Source organism: Cinclus cinclus, chromosome 1 (assembly GCF_963662255.1).
Source record: "Cinclus cinclus chromosome 1, bCinCin1.1, whole genome shotgun sequence".
Taxonomy (NCBI): domain Eukaryota; kingdom Metazoa; phylum Chordata; class Aves; order Passeriformes; family Cinclidae; genus Cinclus; species Cinclus cinclus.
In genome coordinates, this window is record NC_085046.1 from 140,124,810 (window position 1) to 140,141,154 (window position 16,345).

General features: G+C 41.5%; 1 protein-coding gene across 2 annotated transcripts; it reads right to left on the bottom strand.

Annotated features, from left to right (window-relative positions):
* Positions 1-348: 348 nt before the first annotated feature.
* DERL1 (derlin 1) lies at positions 349-16,334 on the bottom strand. Of its 2 annotated transcripts, none has more exons than XM_062491456.1 (8): positions 16,032-16,334; positions 13,865-13,976; positions 10,668-10,732; positions 8,112-8,138; positions 6,052-6,147; positions 5,344-5,396; positions 4,064-4,114; positions 349-2,981 (listed from the first exon to the last, which is right to left on the bottom strand). In XM_062491456.1, the coding sequence occupies exons 1-8, from the start codon at positions 16,182-16,184 to the stop codon at positions 2,843-2,845; spliced, it is 696 nt and encodes a 231-aa protein (XP_062347440.1). In that variant the 5' UTR covers positions 16,185-16,334; the 3' UTR covers positions 349-2,842. The 2 variants fall into 2 exon arrangements, with proteins under 2 accessions (XP_062347440.1, XP_062347433.1); XM_062491449.1 differs by having other exon boundaries at positions 4,064-4,174.
* Between the last annotated feature and the right edge of the window lie 11 nt (positions 16,335-16,345).

Sequence of the window (16,345 nt, forward strand, 5' to 3'; positions counted from 1 at the left end):
TTACCTCTGGAAAAGTAAGTGATCTATATCAATCCCATAAAATTTGAGGGTAAGTAGGAGGATGCTTTCTCCCAGATAACCAAGTACATAAAAACCAGCTGTAAAATGGTAATAGCCCAGGAAGGACACCATCTGTCAAAACCCATGATGTAAACAAAGAAAATGCCTTTATGATTTTGCAACTGATCAGAGAAGACAAGACTCCCACCCAAAAGCAGGTAATTTTCGTGAGTACTTTTATCAACAGCAGGAGATGGTGTCACAGTACAGCTGTCAGACAATACTCACAGACCTGCAGATCACAAGGCTTGTCTTAACCTGAAATAGGATTTAGCAAAACAAAGACAGTAACAGAGATTAAAATTTTAATTTAAAACTTTGCCAACAAAACTTGATTACAAAAAGGGAAATTATCTGTACAAAATAAGAAAGGAGGTACTCATTTTAACGAGAGACTGCCATTCCCAATGTATGTGGGAGGACAAGCAGCAGTTCAGGTCAAGTAACAAACTGAGAAACAAACAAACTGAGCATGTAATATGGACTTCTGAAGTGAATTTTCTATAAACAAAGCAAGTTGGCCTGAAGCAGCTCAGAAGCTAATCAAGGTTTATAAGAAGTCTGTTTTCCTTGCAAACCTTTTCCTCTTAATTTAGAGAACATACCAGAAAGCAAGACCCCATGCAGTGCAGTGGGCAAGTACAATGCATTTTGCTGTGCTTTCTCTCATTCAAGCCTTCCTTTGGCCTTCCATGCAGAGATATTCTGCATTTTGAGTGTGCCAGGGTTTTAACTGAGTCACAAACTATTGCACCTTCACTTTTAAGTTGGGTCCTGACTCAAAATGAAGACAAATGCTTTGAAGACTGTGATATTCCTATGACTAAAAACACTCCTATCAAAATGATTCTCAGACTGTTCAAGTCCACCTCAAACAACAACTGTTGTCAATGATAATCTGTATTTACAACAACACTGCACTCCTCTTTTCTACCTACCATTTTACACAAAGAAAGAGACAAGAGCATCTTTAAAACTCATCACCAAATAGACAAAAATGGCAGGTGATTTCTAAACTCCAAGTTCTTGTGAAATGCAATCATTATGATCATTACCAGTTTTCTACATTTCTCCATAAGCCAAATCAACAGAGTTGCAGTGAAGACTTGGAACACGCATTTTTTTAAATTTTCCAGTCTAACTGCTTATTTTCCACTCAGCTTTGCATCACTTAGTATTTACAAGTTTTTACACCTTCAGAACCCAAGTTTAGTGAAGAAACAAAGTAGAAATAAAAATATATCATCCCAGATTCACTTCACCTACTTATATTCACCTGAGATACCTAAGTTGGGGCAGAACAGCTTTCTGTGCCCCACCTACCCAGTAAAACAACAGACAAATGCTAAAGGGCAATTCAGTCAGACTTGAACTTATCCTAGTGACAACACTCTTCCTCCTCCAACTATAAAACACAAAGTGAGCAACTACATTCTGACTTAGCAGTCTTGGCTAAGCTTAGAGTAATTGTGCTCCTAGCTGAAGTGTTGGATTTATGTTAAACCTAAGCCTTACTTGCTCACTAGCAGCTCCCAGCTAGGGAGGTCAGGGACAGCTGTCTTGTAAGAATGCTGTGAGACATGCACAAGTCCTCCTTACAGCTGGGAAAACTGAGATAAGTAAGAAGTTTGCTCAAGAGCATGCAGTGAGTCAGTAACAAGCTGGCATTACAGCTTCCTGGATCTTAGCCATGTGCTCTGCCCATGGGAACCCAGTGCAAGGAAAACTACTGTACAGAATCATTCCCTTTTCCATGTCAAAAATTTTTAACAGAAAAAAAAGTACAGATACTAATAAACAGTGTATGCAATTTCTTATTTGTCAATGAAAGAGTCCTGCAATAACCTGTTATATTGTATCTTCACCCTGCAAAAGATTATTTCCAGCTTTGATTCTTAAACATTTTAAAGCTCTTACGATAAAGTTGAAGATTCAGTTAAACAATGCTGCAGTCAGTACCCTTAACCACAATGTTACATTTTTCTAGTTTAAGCAGTATTTATGCTACCCAATTTGGCAATAAAAGAGAAACCTTGAAGCCAAGAGTTCACAGATCTGGGGGGAAAGAAACATGCCAGACTTCAGTTTCACCAGAACAAGCTATGTAACATGCCTTGAAGAGTTTAGATTTCAATTCCATGAGTATCTGTTATTGTTATTTCAAATGAAATCCTTAGCCTTGCCCAGCCCATGATGTAGCAGGTAGGATAAATGCTGCATGGCAAGAAACAGCTTTGCTCAAAACACAGCTTAATAACGGAAATGAAACATTTGCAATTTCTTTTATGAATGCAGCAGAGAGATATCACTTAAATAATGTTTTCAAAGACCCTGGGACTTAAGCACAGCTATGGAAGAAGTCAGCTTCCTAAACTTGGGGGCTTGTTTGAGACATCTGCCTCATACTAGATTCTTACTTTACTGTGGTCAACAAAGCTTTTTATATACCAGGCAAGACAGAACACCACTAGCTTGTTCCATCACATCATGGAACAGGACAGCCAATGGATCCTGTTGCGACAGGCAATACTGTATAAAGAAGGCTTATTTTTAATGGCAGAATCACACTGGACACTACTGGCTAACCTGGAGCAAGATCTATGTTTTTTCCTTCTGGAGTTTTTTAATTTGCTCTTGAACCAGAAACATTCTTTCTTTCTAATCAGTTAAATCCAAGAGTACTACAGAGAGCTCAGTTCTTAAGCATGCTCTGCACCAGGAACGGTCAGTTCTACGCCCAACTGAAACTGAAGAGTTGCTGTTTTCCAAGGGCAGGAATTCTTCACTGGTCCCCTAGCCGGAAACCTTGGCCCCAGTTGTGTCTTCCACCACCCTGCTGATCTTCTGCAGCCCTTCTCATGCTGGCAGGAGGGACACCAAAGCCCGACACTCCTCCTCTCCTATTTGGCAGCCAGCGGTACCTAGGACAGAGCAGAGCAGGAGGAGTTAGAGGAACAGCTGTACCTTGTGGGTAAATGCCAAGGCTGTGCTTCCTACTTTTCCATGCACTTCCTCTAAGCTGATACACTTTGTAATAAAACTGGCTTTTCCCAGTAGAACTTCAGAGAATTCTTTCCAAATCTAAGACCTCAGCATGCCAAGAAATGGAAACACTGGGAAACTTCCATCCATCTCTGGGATGTACATGCTAACAAGAGAATTGCACAGAACCAACAAGATTGAGGGCTGTTTCAGAGCTGTTACCACCTTGAAAGACATTTTTAAAAACATACTTGTCTTCTAATCTTTATGGAAAATTAGATTTAACAGATGGGCTTGCAAGCACAAAATTAGAATATAAAGCTTTGCTATTCATTCAAACTGGTAACAGAAAGTACAACTGAAATTCAACACTTTATGCTATGAAAAGGGCTGAGTTGCTAACTAGAGTTTGATAGAGGAGGAATATTTGCAGCCCAAAAGGATGAGGACAAGGGCAACTGAACTACAAACTTTGGCTTCTGATCATAGTATTTCAATGCCAAAACAATGAACGTATCTCAGGAAAAAGCACTTCAAAAACCAAGACTTGCAGTCCCAGTGAGGGTGACTAGTACAGACTTCGAAGCAGAATTCATAGCCCCAAACAAGTCACAATTGACTGTTATTGTTAAACACTGCTGAACTGGTAGCTACTATAACAATAGTTATACAGATAGATACAGAAAACAGGTAATTTACAGTGTAAAACTTCTTTCATATACCATCTGATAATTGTTAGGGAGTTCTCTTTATTGCAGCTCAATTCAGCAGCAGAATTATGACATTTTACTCTCGCTCTTAAGAGCGGGTAAAGACATAAGTCATTCCAAGGGGCAACAAAGAACACATGGGCCATTTACAACTCAACATTTTTATGACTCACCAGCTCAGTCAATATGAGAGTCTGAAGAAGGCTGACGTAGCAAAGTATTTTACACTTTACGATCCCATCAAATAAATGCCTGACGAACCATACAAAAAATTGGACCAAACAGTGAGGTAAAGAATTAAGTCAGCTTACAGGAACTGAGGTGTGGACAGAAAATTCCTTCCTCCCAAATCCATCGGATATTTAAACATTAAGAAGAAATACAGGTGTCCAACCAGATTTCCTATCAGCTCATTGATGACTCTGTAAAGTAAAAGAAAGAGAATGTTTCACATACTGTCTTCTCTGAAAATAAATGAGTGACAATCTTCCATTCACCTACCACCAGGCTTTGCCACGGATGTGACACACAGAAAATTTCCCTTCCCTCAGCATTTTTCAGCCGCTTTAGAAGGGCCAATCTCCTGTGCCAACACATCAACGGTCTGTTCCACCCTCCCTTCCAAGCTTTCTCTACATTCTGTATTGAAAACACAACTAAATACTTGTTTACATTGGGGAATTGGACGGTATAGCGATTAGTGCCCAAAATAATCATCTGCAGAACTAGAGAAGTTACTGCTGTTTTCACTGGACAACCTGTCTCCTGCTGTACTGAACTATTTTGTTCCAAATTTTGTAAAAGCACTGCCAACTGGAGGCCCTTGAGCATCTTCTGTCATGCATAGAAACAGCAGGTATCTAACAGCAAGCAGTTTTCACAAGTGACAGATGAGTCAGTAGGAGGCACAGTCAGAAAAGAGAATTTGGTTTTGCTGTGCTATCTCCTCCTTTTATAACTCAACCACAAACTTGTTATTGTTACTAATTATGTTACAGCGGCACCAAGAGGCTCCAATCAATGCAGGCCCCCAATGAGGGGGCACACACTATGCACAGAAAGGATTTCTGCATCAGAGGGTTTAGTAGAAAAAAAAACAACAAAAACAAGAGAGACCAGAAAAATTCAACAAGTGCTAATATGCCACGCTGTGGGCTTATTGCTGTTTTTCCTTGTTTAACAAACTGAAAAAAAGATCAGGTTGGACAAGTCTGTGAGGGAAAGGAGTAACAGCACTATCAGAGTCAAGCTAAATTTGTTTCTAAAACCAGTAATCATGGCTGGTTCCAGGGGAGGACATCTTTCTTTTGTGTGTGCTACTTTCTTAGTATGGAGAAGGCCTAGTGGACAGAGTTACTAGAAAATACACCAAATTCTCATTACTCTTCCCTCACCTACATTCTGTTCTCCAATTCTCACATGCACATCTCCTCTTTGCTTTCATGTTAAATGACCACCATGTGACACTGAGCATTATGAGTCAGATCATACAGTTTTAAGCTATTTTAATATTACTCCTAAATTCAGCAGCAAGTTAAGTAGCTGTAAAAGCTTTTGTAACTACAAATGTGCCATATAAGTAAATACATACGATCCACCAATTATGTAGTTGAATCCCAGAATAACCCATGGAAGGTAACAGGCCTGAAAAAGAATGCAGTGGAGAGAGTAAGTACAAGTTAAGGATGTAAACCTGCTCTCAACTTCCAACTGCACTAATAAACATTATCATAATTTCAATGCTTTAGGTATTACACAGGTCCTGATCTATTAACTAAAGCAGATTCAACCTAAAAAGGTTACTCCAAACTGAGTAACCACTAACATTTTTAGACAAAACATACTCATTCAAACATTATAAGCAAATGTGCCTTTTGCACCCTATGTTCCACAGCAAGCTTGCATCTGGAACAAAGTCCTGAAGTTTTTGATTTTGAAAAGGTCTAGAATTTATCAAAAAAGTTTTCACTAAAAGATCTGACAGAAATAGCCAAGGTCACACAGAAAAAAAACAACTTAAAACACCAACATTTTATCACTGCATTCAGCTTTCATCCAGGCTAACGTTTATCAGGAATTTTTTCCTTCTTTTCAGAACAATGAATTGTCAGGACATCTTTGCAGTAGAGACAAAGAGTGATACCACATGGAAGACTACGAACTTTGCTGCATCTCAAAGAGTAGTTTATGTGAGAGTACAAGACATCTTTAATAAGGGAAAATATTTGTATTTTGCCCCTCTACCCACTACCCATGCACCTTATGAGCAGGAATCTTTCCAATATACTGTCTGACATACCTTAAATCTTGTTCCAAACCAAAATGATACAATCATGTCTCTGTTCAGCTGGGCCCACACATAAAGTACTGACATGATGAGTGGAATCATCAGCAACTGCAATATTTAGAAAATAAAAAGTTACCATTACTTTCACAGAAGCATAAACTCGGGCAGCAGGAGCTGTGTTTCAGAAGTGGTTTGTAAGCATGACACATCACTTAAGTCTTTACAGACTGCCCCAGAGTCTTTTCCAATACATGCCCTGGATCTGTTCAAAAACTATTGGGAAAGTTAAGGAGGAGAACCTACTTGGTCATTCTTTGCATGACCATGCCAAACCACAGAGCTCCAACCTGTGCCAAGTGAAGGAGGAGCTGCAGGGAACTCCTCTGCTCGTACCTATACCTACAGCACTGAGCCCTGTACCTGTGCCACAATCATTTCAGGGCACTAACCCAACACCCTCATCTGGGCCAGGCTGACATGCCAGATGAAATGTCATCCATTCAACTGCCACCTGTGTCCCCATCTTCCTGAGAGAACCACAGGGGAAGGTGCTCCAGTCAATCCCCATTTCAGGGTGTCACAGCCGGCCCTGGTAGAGCTTGGAGTTAACTTGTGCTCCACACCAGGAGCTGAGGCTCTCTCAAGCACTTCTTTACACTGACTCTGTATTAGCTGATTGGACTATTTCTGGTGAAACAAAGACAAAGCACTGCTTTAGCTATCTGAAGATTTCTGCACCAGCAACATTTCCATGAACTGGCTGAATACCGTAAATGGCTCTCGTGTTTGGAAAAGAGGTTAGAACTCATCCCTTCAGGGGTGCTGCTATTTAACAGATTCCACATTAAAGCTGGCATACTGCCATCACTCTAGCCTTTCACAAGCCCCACAGTGCACTCTGACTCCCCACATAAGAACCTTAGAGTCTTCATTAAAACCCTTTTTATTTTACTGAAAAAAAGCAGTATCTAATATCTGAACGCATTTGACTTAGGAATAGAAGCCTAGCTACCCAACCCCATCTTCTGAATTTCAACAAGGGCCACTCAAGACACAAACCCCTTAGTTTTAAGAAAAAAAACACTTTTACAAAAAAAAATTGATTCTTCTTTAATCAATACTTTGTATGCAGATAAAAAAAATAAAGTAGCTCTTTAAAAATATACAAGTCAACACCATCAGTCTAAAATTTGTATAATGCATGGGTAACTCCAGCATGCTTTTCAAAAATTTCTGCCATCTCCCTCACAGGAAAGTGTAAGTATACAGTTATGGACAGCCATTAACACAATTCATTCCAGACCAGAGATGCATGATCACTGGTTTTGACTACCAGGGAGCCAGAGAAGTGATTTAATAAATGCTAAGATAATTCTTTACGGAATACTACAGATATTGGTGCAGTCTTCAGGGGTTGCAGACAGATGAAGATGAGAATAGCAGAGGCAGACTGAAGACAGGCAGTTATATGACACTGCTGTGTCAAAAAACACTTCCCAGTTTTCACCCTTAGTATTTGGGGAGATAATTATTTCACTGAAAGCAGCTCTTAAGACCACTATCTTAATCATTCCTGTGAGGATTTTGTACTTCACAGTTCTGATCTCAAACTGAAGTTGTATTTTTCACCAAAAATAAAAAAAAAATCTTCTGTTGGCAATTAAAAGGCATACTGACCTAAATTTGAGAACATTAAAAAACCCAAGAATCATTTTAAAATAGAAAAATAAGAATGCAGATTCACATTCATTAAGAGAAACAGTGCATAGGTGACATCTTGTGTCCATTTTAGTAAAAGTCTGAGCACCTCCTGACTGCCCAAAGACACAATTTTTACTTCTTGGCTGCCTAACTAGGTTAGGTGGGGCAGTCAGATCCAAGCTTAATGCCTTCAGCTGAGGCTAACCCAATCTGAAAAATTAACAATACACACAGAGCAACCCATTCTGATATAATCTTAACAGCCTAACTTAACTATGTTCTGCAGCTAAGTCAATAATGCTCTCTATGAAGTCATTAAGTAGTAATAATGTTTTGTAAAGTTATTATCTGAGAACCTGCACCACACTTACCTGCATGTCCATTACCAAGCCAGTTATCTGTCATCACACCATGAAGGAAAATGCAGAAAAGACTGACAGACTAAAACAATAAAAAGTTGCAAACACATGGAACACACATGCAAAGATCTTTAATATTCAAAATTAATACTACACTGTTTTAGGTTAAAATTTCCAATGATCTAGAGATGTACAAACTTTGTTTCAATAACTGCTTTTTGGCAGCCTTTCAAGTTCCCGCCTCAACTCATTACCCGAAGGGCTGATGGGTGTGCTGGCTTTTCCTCCCTGATGACACTGGCTAGCTACAGACTCACTCAGTCCTTGCAGAAAGGCACACTGAAATTTAACAGTTGGATTCTTTCATTAGTTTAACACTGGCATTTTGGTTTTCTACCTAAAGAAATACCAGATCATTAAAAAATACCAATATACTGCCAATGAGTCATAGAAAAGAAGCCATTTCTGAAAGTGCATCAATGCAGGCTTTTAGTACTCCTCTACCAGCTGGGAGCTCAAAGAATCTGTTGTAGCAGCTGCTGAGTAGAAATAATCACTGAACGATTTTAATACTATCAGGATGCTTTTAACAGTTCATAAATACATATAAAGTAACAGCCAGCATTTCCCCATATCACACATCCATGTTGGTCCTTACATCCCACAGGGAACAAGCAACTAGAAGCTTTTAAATGACCAGTTTGTAAGTCAGGTCACAATTAGTTTAATTAAACGCTCACAGCTAACAGCCTGCAATCATAAAGAAAACCTTCCATCTTCGTAACGTAACTAAATGCACTTCCTTACAGCTGTGGCTAGACAGGACTATCAGGAATAGCAATTCCCTCCACATAGTGGAATGAAACTAGAGATAATGTACTGATAAAGCATTTCTACACACCAGCTCTCCTGGCTGAATCTGGTTCACACCGATGTCACAGCTCCCTTTTGTGCCACTGCAAATTGCTACAAGGAGGCAGCAACAGCACAGACAGAATGGGAGCATTTCCAAGGATGGAGGTTCCATACCCTCTCTTGCCCATCATGCCAGTGCTTCACTGCCCTTACAGTGAAAATGGTCTTTCTTACATTTAAATGGAATTTCCTGTGCTTCATTTTGTGGAATTGGGTGTCCAGCTCCAGACCCCTCAGCACAGAAAAGACATGCACCTGTTGGAGTGGGACCAGACAAATTACTGGAGGAATGCAACACCTCTCATCTAGGGAAAGGCTGAGAGTTGGGGGACAAACTTTTTAGTAGGGCCTTTTGCAATTGCACAAGTGGTCATGGTTTAAACTAAAAAAGGGTTGATTCAGACTAGGTGTAACAAATTTTTTACTATGAGGGTAGTGAAACACTGACATAGGTTACCCAGAGAGATGGTGGATGCTCCACCCCTAGAAACATTCAAGGTCAGGTTAAATGGGGCTGTAAACAACCTGATTTACTTGAAGGTGTCCCTGCTCATTGCAGGGGGTCGATAATCTTTCAAGGTCCCTTCCAATTCAAACTACTGTATGATTCTATGACAACACCCCAGGCTGCACAATCCCAGCTCTCCCAGCTTCTCACATGACAGATGTTTCAACCCTTTCATAATCTTTGAGATGCTTCACTGGACTCTCTCTAGTATGTCCATGTCTCCCTTGGACTTGGGAACCTAGAGCTGGGTACAGCCCCCATACACCTCTCAAAGGCTGAGCAGAGAAGAGCAATCACCTGCCTCAACCTGCAGGCAATCCTCTGTCTAAGGCAGCCCAGGGGGCTGGTGGCCACTTTGGCCATAATGGCACATTGCTGGTTTGTGGTCAACTTTGTGTCCAGCAGTACACGCAGGGCCTTTTCTGGAAGATGCTTTGCTTTGTCAGTCCCTGGTCTGTCCTGGTGCCCGAGGCTGCTCCTCGCCAAGAGCAGGACTCTTCACTACCCTTTGCTGAGCTTCATTCCTGGCCAGCCCATTTATCCAGCCTCTGAAGATCCCTCTGAATGGTGGCAAACCACCTGGTTTATCAACAACTCCTCCTAGTTTTGCATTTAAGATCTAAAAGAAAATCCAGATGGTACAGCACAGCTCACAGAAATGTTTCCCACCATTCCCAAACCATCAAGCCCAGTTCTTCAGGAAGTTGTCTCAGTGAAGATATCACAACACAGCTTTCACAGACTCAGATGACTTATACCCAGCAGGTAAAGTTCTTCATGAATTTCAGGGAATGGCAGTGATTTGCACATGGCAGCTTGAACACACTAAATTCAGTGCTAGCCCACACAAGAGCAGCTCAGCAAAGCAACCCAACCAGCACCAGGGACACTCACCCAGCACACGCCCAGCTCTGTGCAGGCAGAGCTGGAGTCCCCACACTGCACACTGGTGTGAGCACATTATTAAGTGTTCTCCCTGCAAGCCACTCAATACCTTTTCAGGAAGGTTACATGCTTACAAACTCGCCTGGGAACATTTGCTGCATTTTAAAACTGTTCCTTGACAAAACCTGGTATTTGAATATATTTCAGGCAGAAACTGGAGAAACAAAATATTTCTCAAAGTTTGATGATGAGAAGGATACAACAATGCAGATCCAGTTAAACAGGAGCATGAACATGTAATCTGCTGGCCTTCCATCAAAAGCCCCTGAAAATAAAAAGAACCATTATGAAAGGCACTGAAATTTTGATTAAAAATTAGGACAACTTTTATTTTTCAGTCTAAAAAAGCTCAGTTAATAACAGTTGCTTTGCATGCAGTCTGTGGTCTACGATTTTTTTTTTAATTTTAAAAAGCCTTAGAATAGTGCAACCTACGGACTGAAAAATAAGACATTCAGCCTACTGCATTAGAGCACAAGCAGTGTCTATACTTTAAAAAGAACACACTGACACTGGAGATAAACAGTTTTAACTACATAAGACTTCAAAAATGGAGTTGGACCCCACAGTTCATATGAAACTGTGGGTTAGAAGTACAAAATAATACATATGCACAGCAAAAGCAGAAATACAAAGTTTAATGACTGAGTCATGTGAAAAACAGCCCTTACTTAGGCAAATTGCATCCTCTTTGCATCATCTCATCAGACTCCAGAGATGCAATGGTTTTTATACTCCAGAAAAAAATAGCACACATGAAAAAGAGGGTACACATGTGCAGCACATTCTGTTCCTTCTAAGCTGTACCGCTTGTCTAATTCACCATTCCAAATATGTGTCAATTTTTTCAGGACACTGGAAACAGAAATAATAGAACAACATTCTCTGCAGGTCATATTAAATGAAATGATCTTCAGATGCTCAGCTGAGTTTATGACCTGACAGAGACAAGGACTAAAACATAACACCCTAGCAACTCCTAGCAAACATGAAAAGCTGAGGCTCTCATTCTTGCTAAATGGGGCAAAAGACTGACAGAGACCTCAGCATCTATGCACAACTCCCATCAACTTTCATGCAAACCCAGGCAGGAAAGGAAAGCCTGAGAATATTGCTGAAAAAGACCCAGACCAGTGGGGGTGAAACACAGTGATAATGGGAATGACAGTGACACACACACAGCGTATCACGGACAAACTGAATTACATGCTTCTAATTAAACATCAAAATGCCTAGAAAGAATGCCAGTGCTTAATGTGAGCACTGCTCAGCTTCATACAAGTATTCCAAACAGAAGAAAATCTACTTTTAAGCATTAGCTTTTTAAAACAGCCTATGTAAAACAAAATTACTAAAATCCAGTTTTATTGTTTAAGTTCAGCCATGCAAATTGCATGACAGGAAAAAAAACACTCTTTGAAAAATATAATAGAAAGTTTTACATTAGTAAAACTACAGAAACCGAAGTTTCTTTCTCTACTGTTGCCATACAACAAATAAAAACAAAAAAAAGAAGAAGCTGACTAACGCTGTAGAAATGCCAGCTCAGGAATCTTTCCAAAACAGGAAGAAATCAAAGCTCTTATCACTCTTCTAAATTATTTTTCTTTTCATTATCTACAAGACTGCTAACAAGAATATTAGACAAACCATTTCAGTTGACTTTTTGATGAACATCTAAGCAAACTGGACTACAAACTGCCAGAAAGCTCAGCACAAGTATGGGGGGAGCTCTATCCCATGGGTCCTTCCGTGAGGCCTGGGGTATAATCCAGTCATCTGGGAAGAGCTGAGGACCCATAATCTCGTAATTCATACAGCTGGTGAGTGAAGTCTGCATATTCCGCTCACTCTGCTGATATTTGTTATGTTCCTTTCCAACCACAGCAAAACAAAAACACATCAATCTCCCTTTCTTTTGGAAGTTACAGGTCAGCCTGTTAGGAAAGCACAAGCACAGTACAAAGCCATAGAGATATTTCTGACAGCTAAATTTGAAGCTGGCAGCCAGCAGCAGTGTATGCTCAAAAACCATTCACAATGCTGAAAACAGAAGTTTCCCTTTCTCAGTTTCACAGACAAAAGGAGGCATAGACCAATGCAGACTTCCACCTGTAAACATTATCAGCAACTTATACACCTTCCAATGACAGAATAATTCAGGCCTTCTTCACAAAAAGGAAGGGCAAACCTAACCAAGAACTTCATTTATACCCAGAAAAATGACTGTAACAGAAAAGAAATGCATTGGTTCGAACAACACAGATGATTCCCAGTTTCAAAATCTGGATCTGTTGGACAGCAGAAATTTACTCCCTTTCAAGAGATTTGTCCCACGGCACAGACAACTAGAGCATTTTGTAAGTACATCTACAAGCAGTGAGGTCTTTTAGTTTGCATAATTAACCAGGAACTCTTACTACACCTACCTTTGTCCAGTCAGAACTGCCAGCACTCTCATATGCTCATGAACTACTGTGGAAAGGCTCAAAATGAAGCAGGAACCATTTCTAGCTATTAAACTAGTATTTAACTTTCACTAAGAAAACAACCAAATATAATCTGGCACCACTCCATTTCCCTGCTACTCTTAAGACTTAAATGTGATTCCATAATACTCCCTGGATGGCAGGTCTACCAGGGATCTCTTCTCTCTCATGAGACTTCCCAAACATCATCTTCTAATGCATTCCCTTTTACATCTTCAGCTCTAAGGCTGCATTAGAACTATACTGAAATTCTTGTTCACAAAGGCTTCCAGGAGGAGTTTGGCTTTGTAAATACTTTATTTATTTATGTCAATTGAACCAATTTTTGTCTAGGTTTAATGAACTAGGCAATGCAAAAGGAAACCAGTTTTGAAGCTACCTTGTACCAACAATCCCTTCTTGTGAGGGAAATTATCTACTATCTGATCCCCCTTTTTTAACTTAAATTTTGCCCTTAACTGAAAATCACTCTAGTCTTTTAACTTTTCCACATATCTGCTAGGCAGAGGGGTAGACTTTCTTTGTAGGAGTTGTCTCCCAATTCAACACAGACAACAGAATACCATAAATAAGCATCCCTATTAACACAACAAAAAAACAGATGTTATTTTCTCCCAGTCGATAAACCCATTATTACATTATGCTCTATCATCCTTCTGTGATAAAAAACATCAGATACAAAAAAAACCCAGAAGGAAACATTACCATGACTTCCTTAAATCCAGCAACTAAAAGCATCACACTCTCCTACATCAAGTTCAGATCCTAAATGGCCAAAGGGAAGGAGCCAGCCACAGAAAATCAGTTTTCAGAGCAGTTTCATGTTGACTAACATAAGCTGGCACAGAGAAGAGCCATAAGCTCCAGACAGGGTTCACCAGGTGCATACAATTTAATGGTCAACATACCTGTTTCTAATCGTGATGAATATTGATACAAGAAATACAGATTCACCAAGTAAAGAAATCCTGTTCCAGGTCCCACTGGGAAGAAGAAAGTTGCTGTTATCGGCCGCCAGATCTGTCCAGATCAAAAGAGAAAGATACATTTATAAAGTGCAGAATGAACTCACATGCAAAGGCTTTTAATTTACATTCCTTACTTTATAATGAATGAAAACTTGGAACACCAAGAAGAAGATTAAAAATAGTCCAATTACTGATTGCTGCTGCTTCAGCAGCTTTTATATTTGTGGCTTGTTTTCAATCCAGTAAGCAAAGCTGTTAAGATTACACCAGAAATAACACAGAACTTTTCAAACTGCCTTCCATCCTATCTTTGCAGTAGTGAATCTTTAATGCAGTGCAGAAGTGACAAACTGGCAAGGATGCTACCCTGTCCAAAAAAAAACAGCCATAGAAAACCCATTCTTCCCTGTTGAACGGAGGCCAAGGAACTCACAGCCTTTAGTGTACCATTCCAGACAGCACGTGCTGCCCTGAGCATTTAGGATCTGCTCTGAGACAGTCTCCCAGCTATGAATATTAGGCATATATATATATATACTGCATGGCAGCATGTAGCAAGGACAGAAAACGTCTGATCATTCCTGAACAAGCTCTTTAAGCAGCAACATTTCCAAATTGAGTATCAGGATCCTGAACATCACAGTTCAAGAAGGAATAACAGAACTAGAGAAAAAAACAGTCATTTATGCTACTGAATCTTGGGAACAATACATGAATCAAGGTACAGAGAGCCACAGGTTTTGTTTTTTTTTTCAGTGAGGATATGAGATGATATAAAAGAAATTTTAGAATTGAAATCTCTTCTCTTCCTTTGTTTTCAGTTCCTCCAATGAGTGCTCTCCCCCAACAATGAACCTGTAACATCACAGTGCAAGGAAAAAACACGTCCAGCTTGAGATCACTTTTGATATTGCTATTGCACCCAGAAACACTGCATGTCTAACACCTCAAGGCATTAGCAGTTACTTTACATGGACCGTACAAAAGCAGAGAAGCTGACAATCCCAAACAGAAGCTTTTTTTAAATTCCAAACCAGAAGGTGCAAAAGATGAACTCCGTTACAGAATCACAGAATAGGTCATGTTAAAAGGGAGCACAGTGGGTGATCTGGGCCAACCTCCCTGCTCAAGCAGTCATTCTAGAGCATGTGACACAGGATTGCACTCAGACAGTTCTTGAATAACTCCAGTGAGGGAGATTCCACAGCCTCCTTGGTCAGTCTGTTCCAGTCCATGGTCACCAAGTTTAGATGGAACATCCTGTGCAGCAGTTTCTGTCCACTGGCATTTGTCCATCCTTTGACACCACTCTTCTGATACTTATAGAAACTGATGAGGTCTCCTCTCAGTCCTCTCTCCTCGAGGCTGAACAGGCCCAGCTCCCTCAGCCATTCCTCATCAGAGAGATGCTCCAGTTCCTTGATCACCTTTGTTGCCCCCAGCTGTACCCACCCCAGGAGTTCCATGTCTCTCTTGTAGCTCTGCCTCAAAACCTCCTGGGCCAAATGCAGCCTAGGATGTTTGTACACACTGTAAGCTCCAAGTAACAGCTCCCAAAGTCACGGCCGTACAATGACACAGAACTGGGCAGGTCATCCATAGCCACAGCCATAGAGCTCCTTGACACAACAACCAGGGCCCACCAGAACAATTCCCACCAAAAAAAAAAAAAAAAAAAAAAAAAAAAAAAAAAAAAAGAATCACACCAGAATGAGGCACAAGACGAATACAGGGCTGCCAGGGGCAACAGCCCCTTCTGTCACCCTGGCAGGGATGCGCAGCCCGTCACCGCAGTGGGGGCCCTGGGCCTGGGCCCGGATTTACCCGGCGCTCTGCCCGCAGACCCTGTACAGGTTGCGCGGGAAGGCGGCTCCACTCCCGTTAGAGGGGCTCTAATCATCTCAGTCACCCCGGGCGCTGTCTCGGCGTGCGGCGCTTCCAGCGAGCCCGCGGAGCCGGGGGAGCGGCCGGCCCTGCGCGCAGCCCCAGCGAGGCCCACAGCGCGGCCGTGCACTACAACTCCCAGAAGGCTGCGCGCGCAGCGGGTCACAGTGAGCTGCTGTGCGAGCGCCGCGGGGCACGCTGGGAGCGGTAGTGCGGCCCATACCTGGAAGCGGTGGATGAAGGCGTCAGGCCAGAGGAAAAGGTTGACGGGGCTGACGAGGCCCAGCTTGCCCACGAGCGGCACCGCGATGGACCCGGCGAACCAGTAACGCGTGATCAGAGGGATACTTCGGAACCAGTCCCCCAGGTCCGACATGCTTCAGCTGCGCCTGGCCGCCGCCGAGGCCTCGCCACGAACCGGGCCCTGAAGAAGAGACAAGACGAAGGTTCAGCTGCTCCTGCCACCTGGTCACGGAGGGAGCCCGAGTCAGACGTGGCGCCACCGAATTCGGCCGAGCCGCCGCCGCTGCTTCCGGC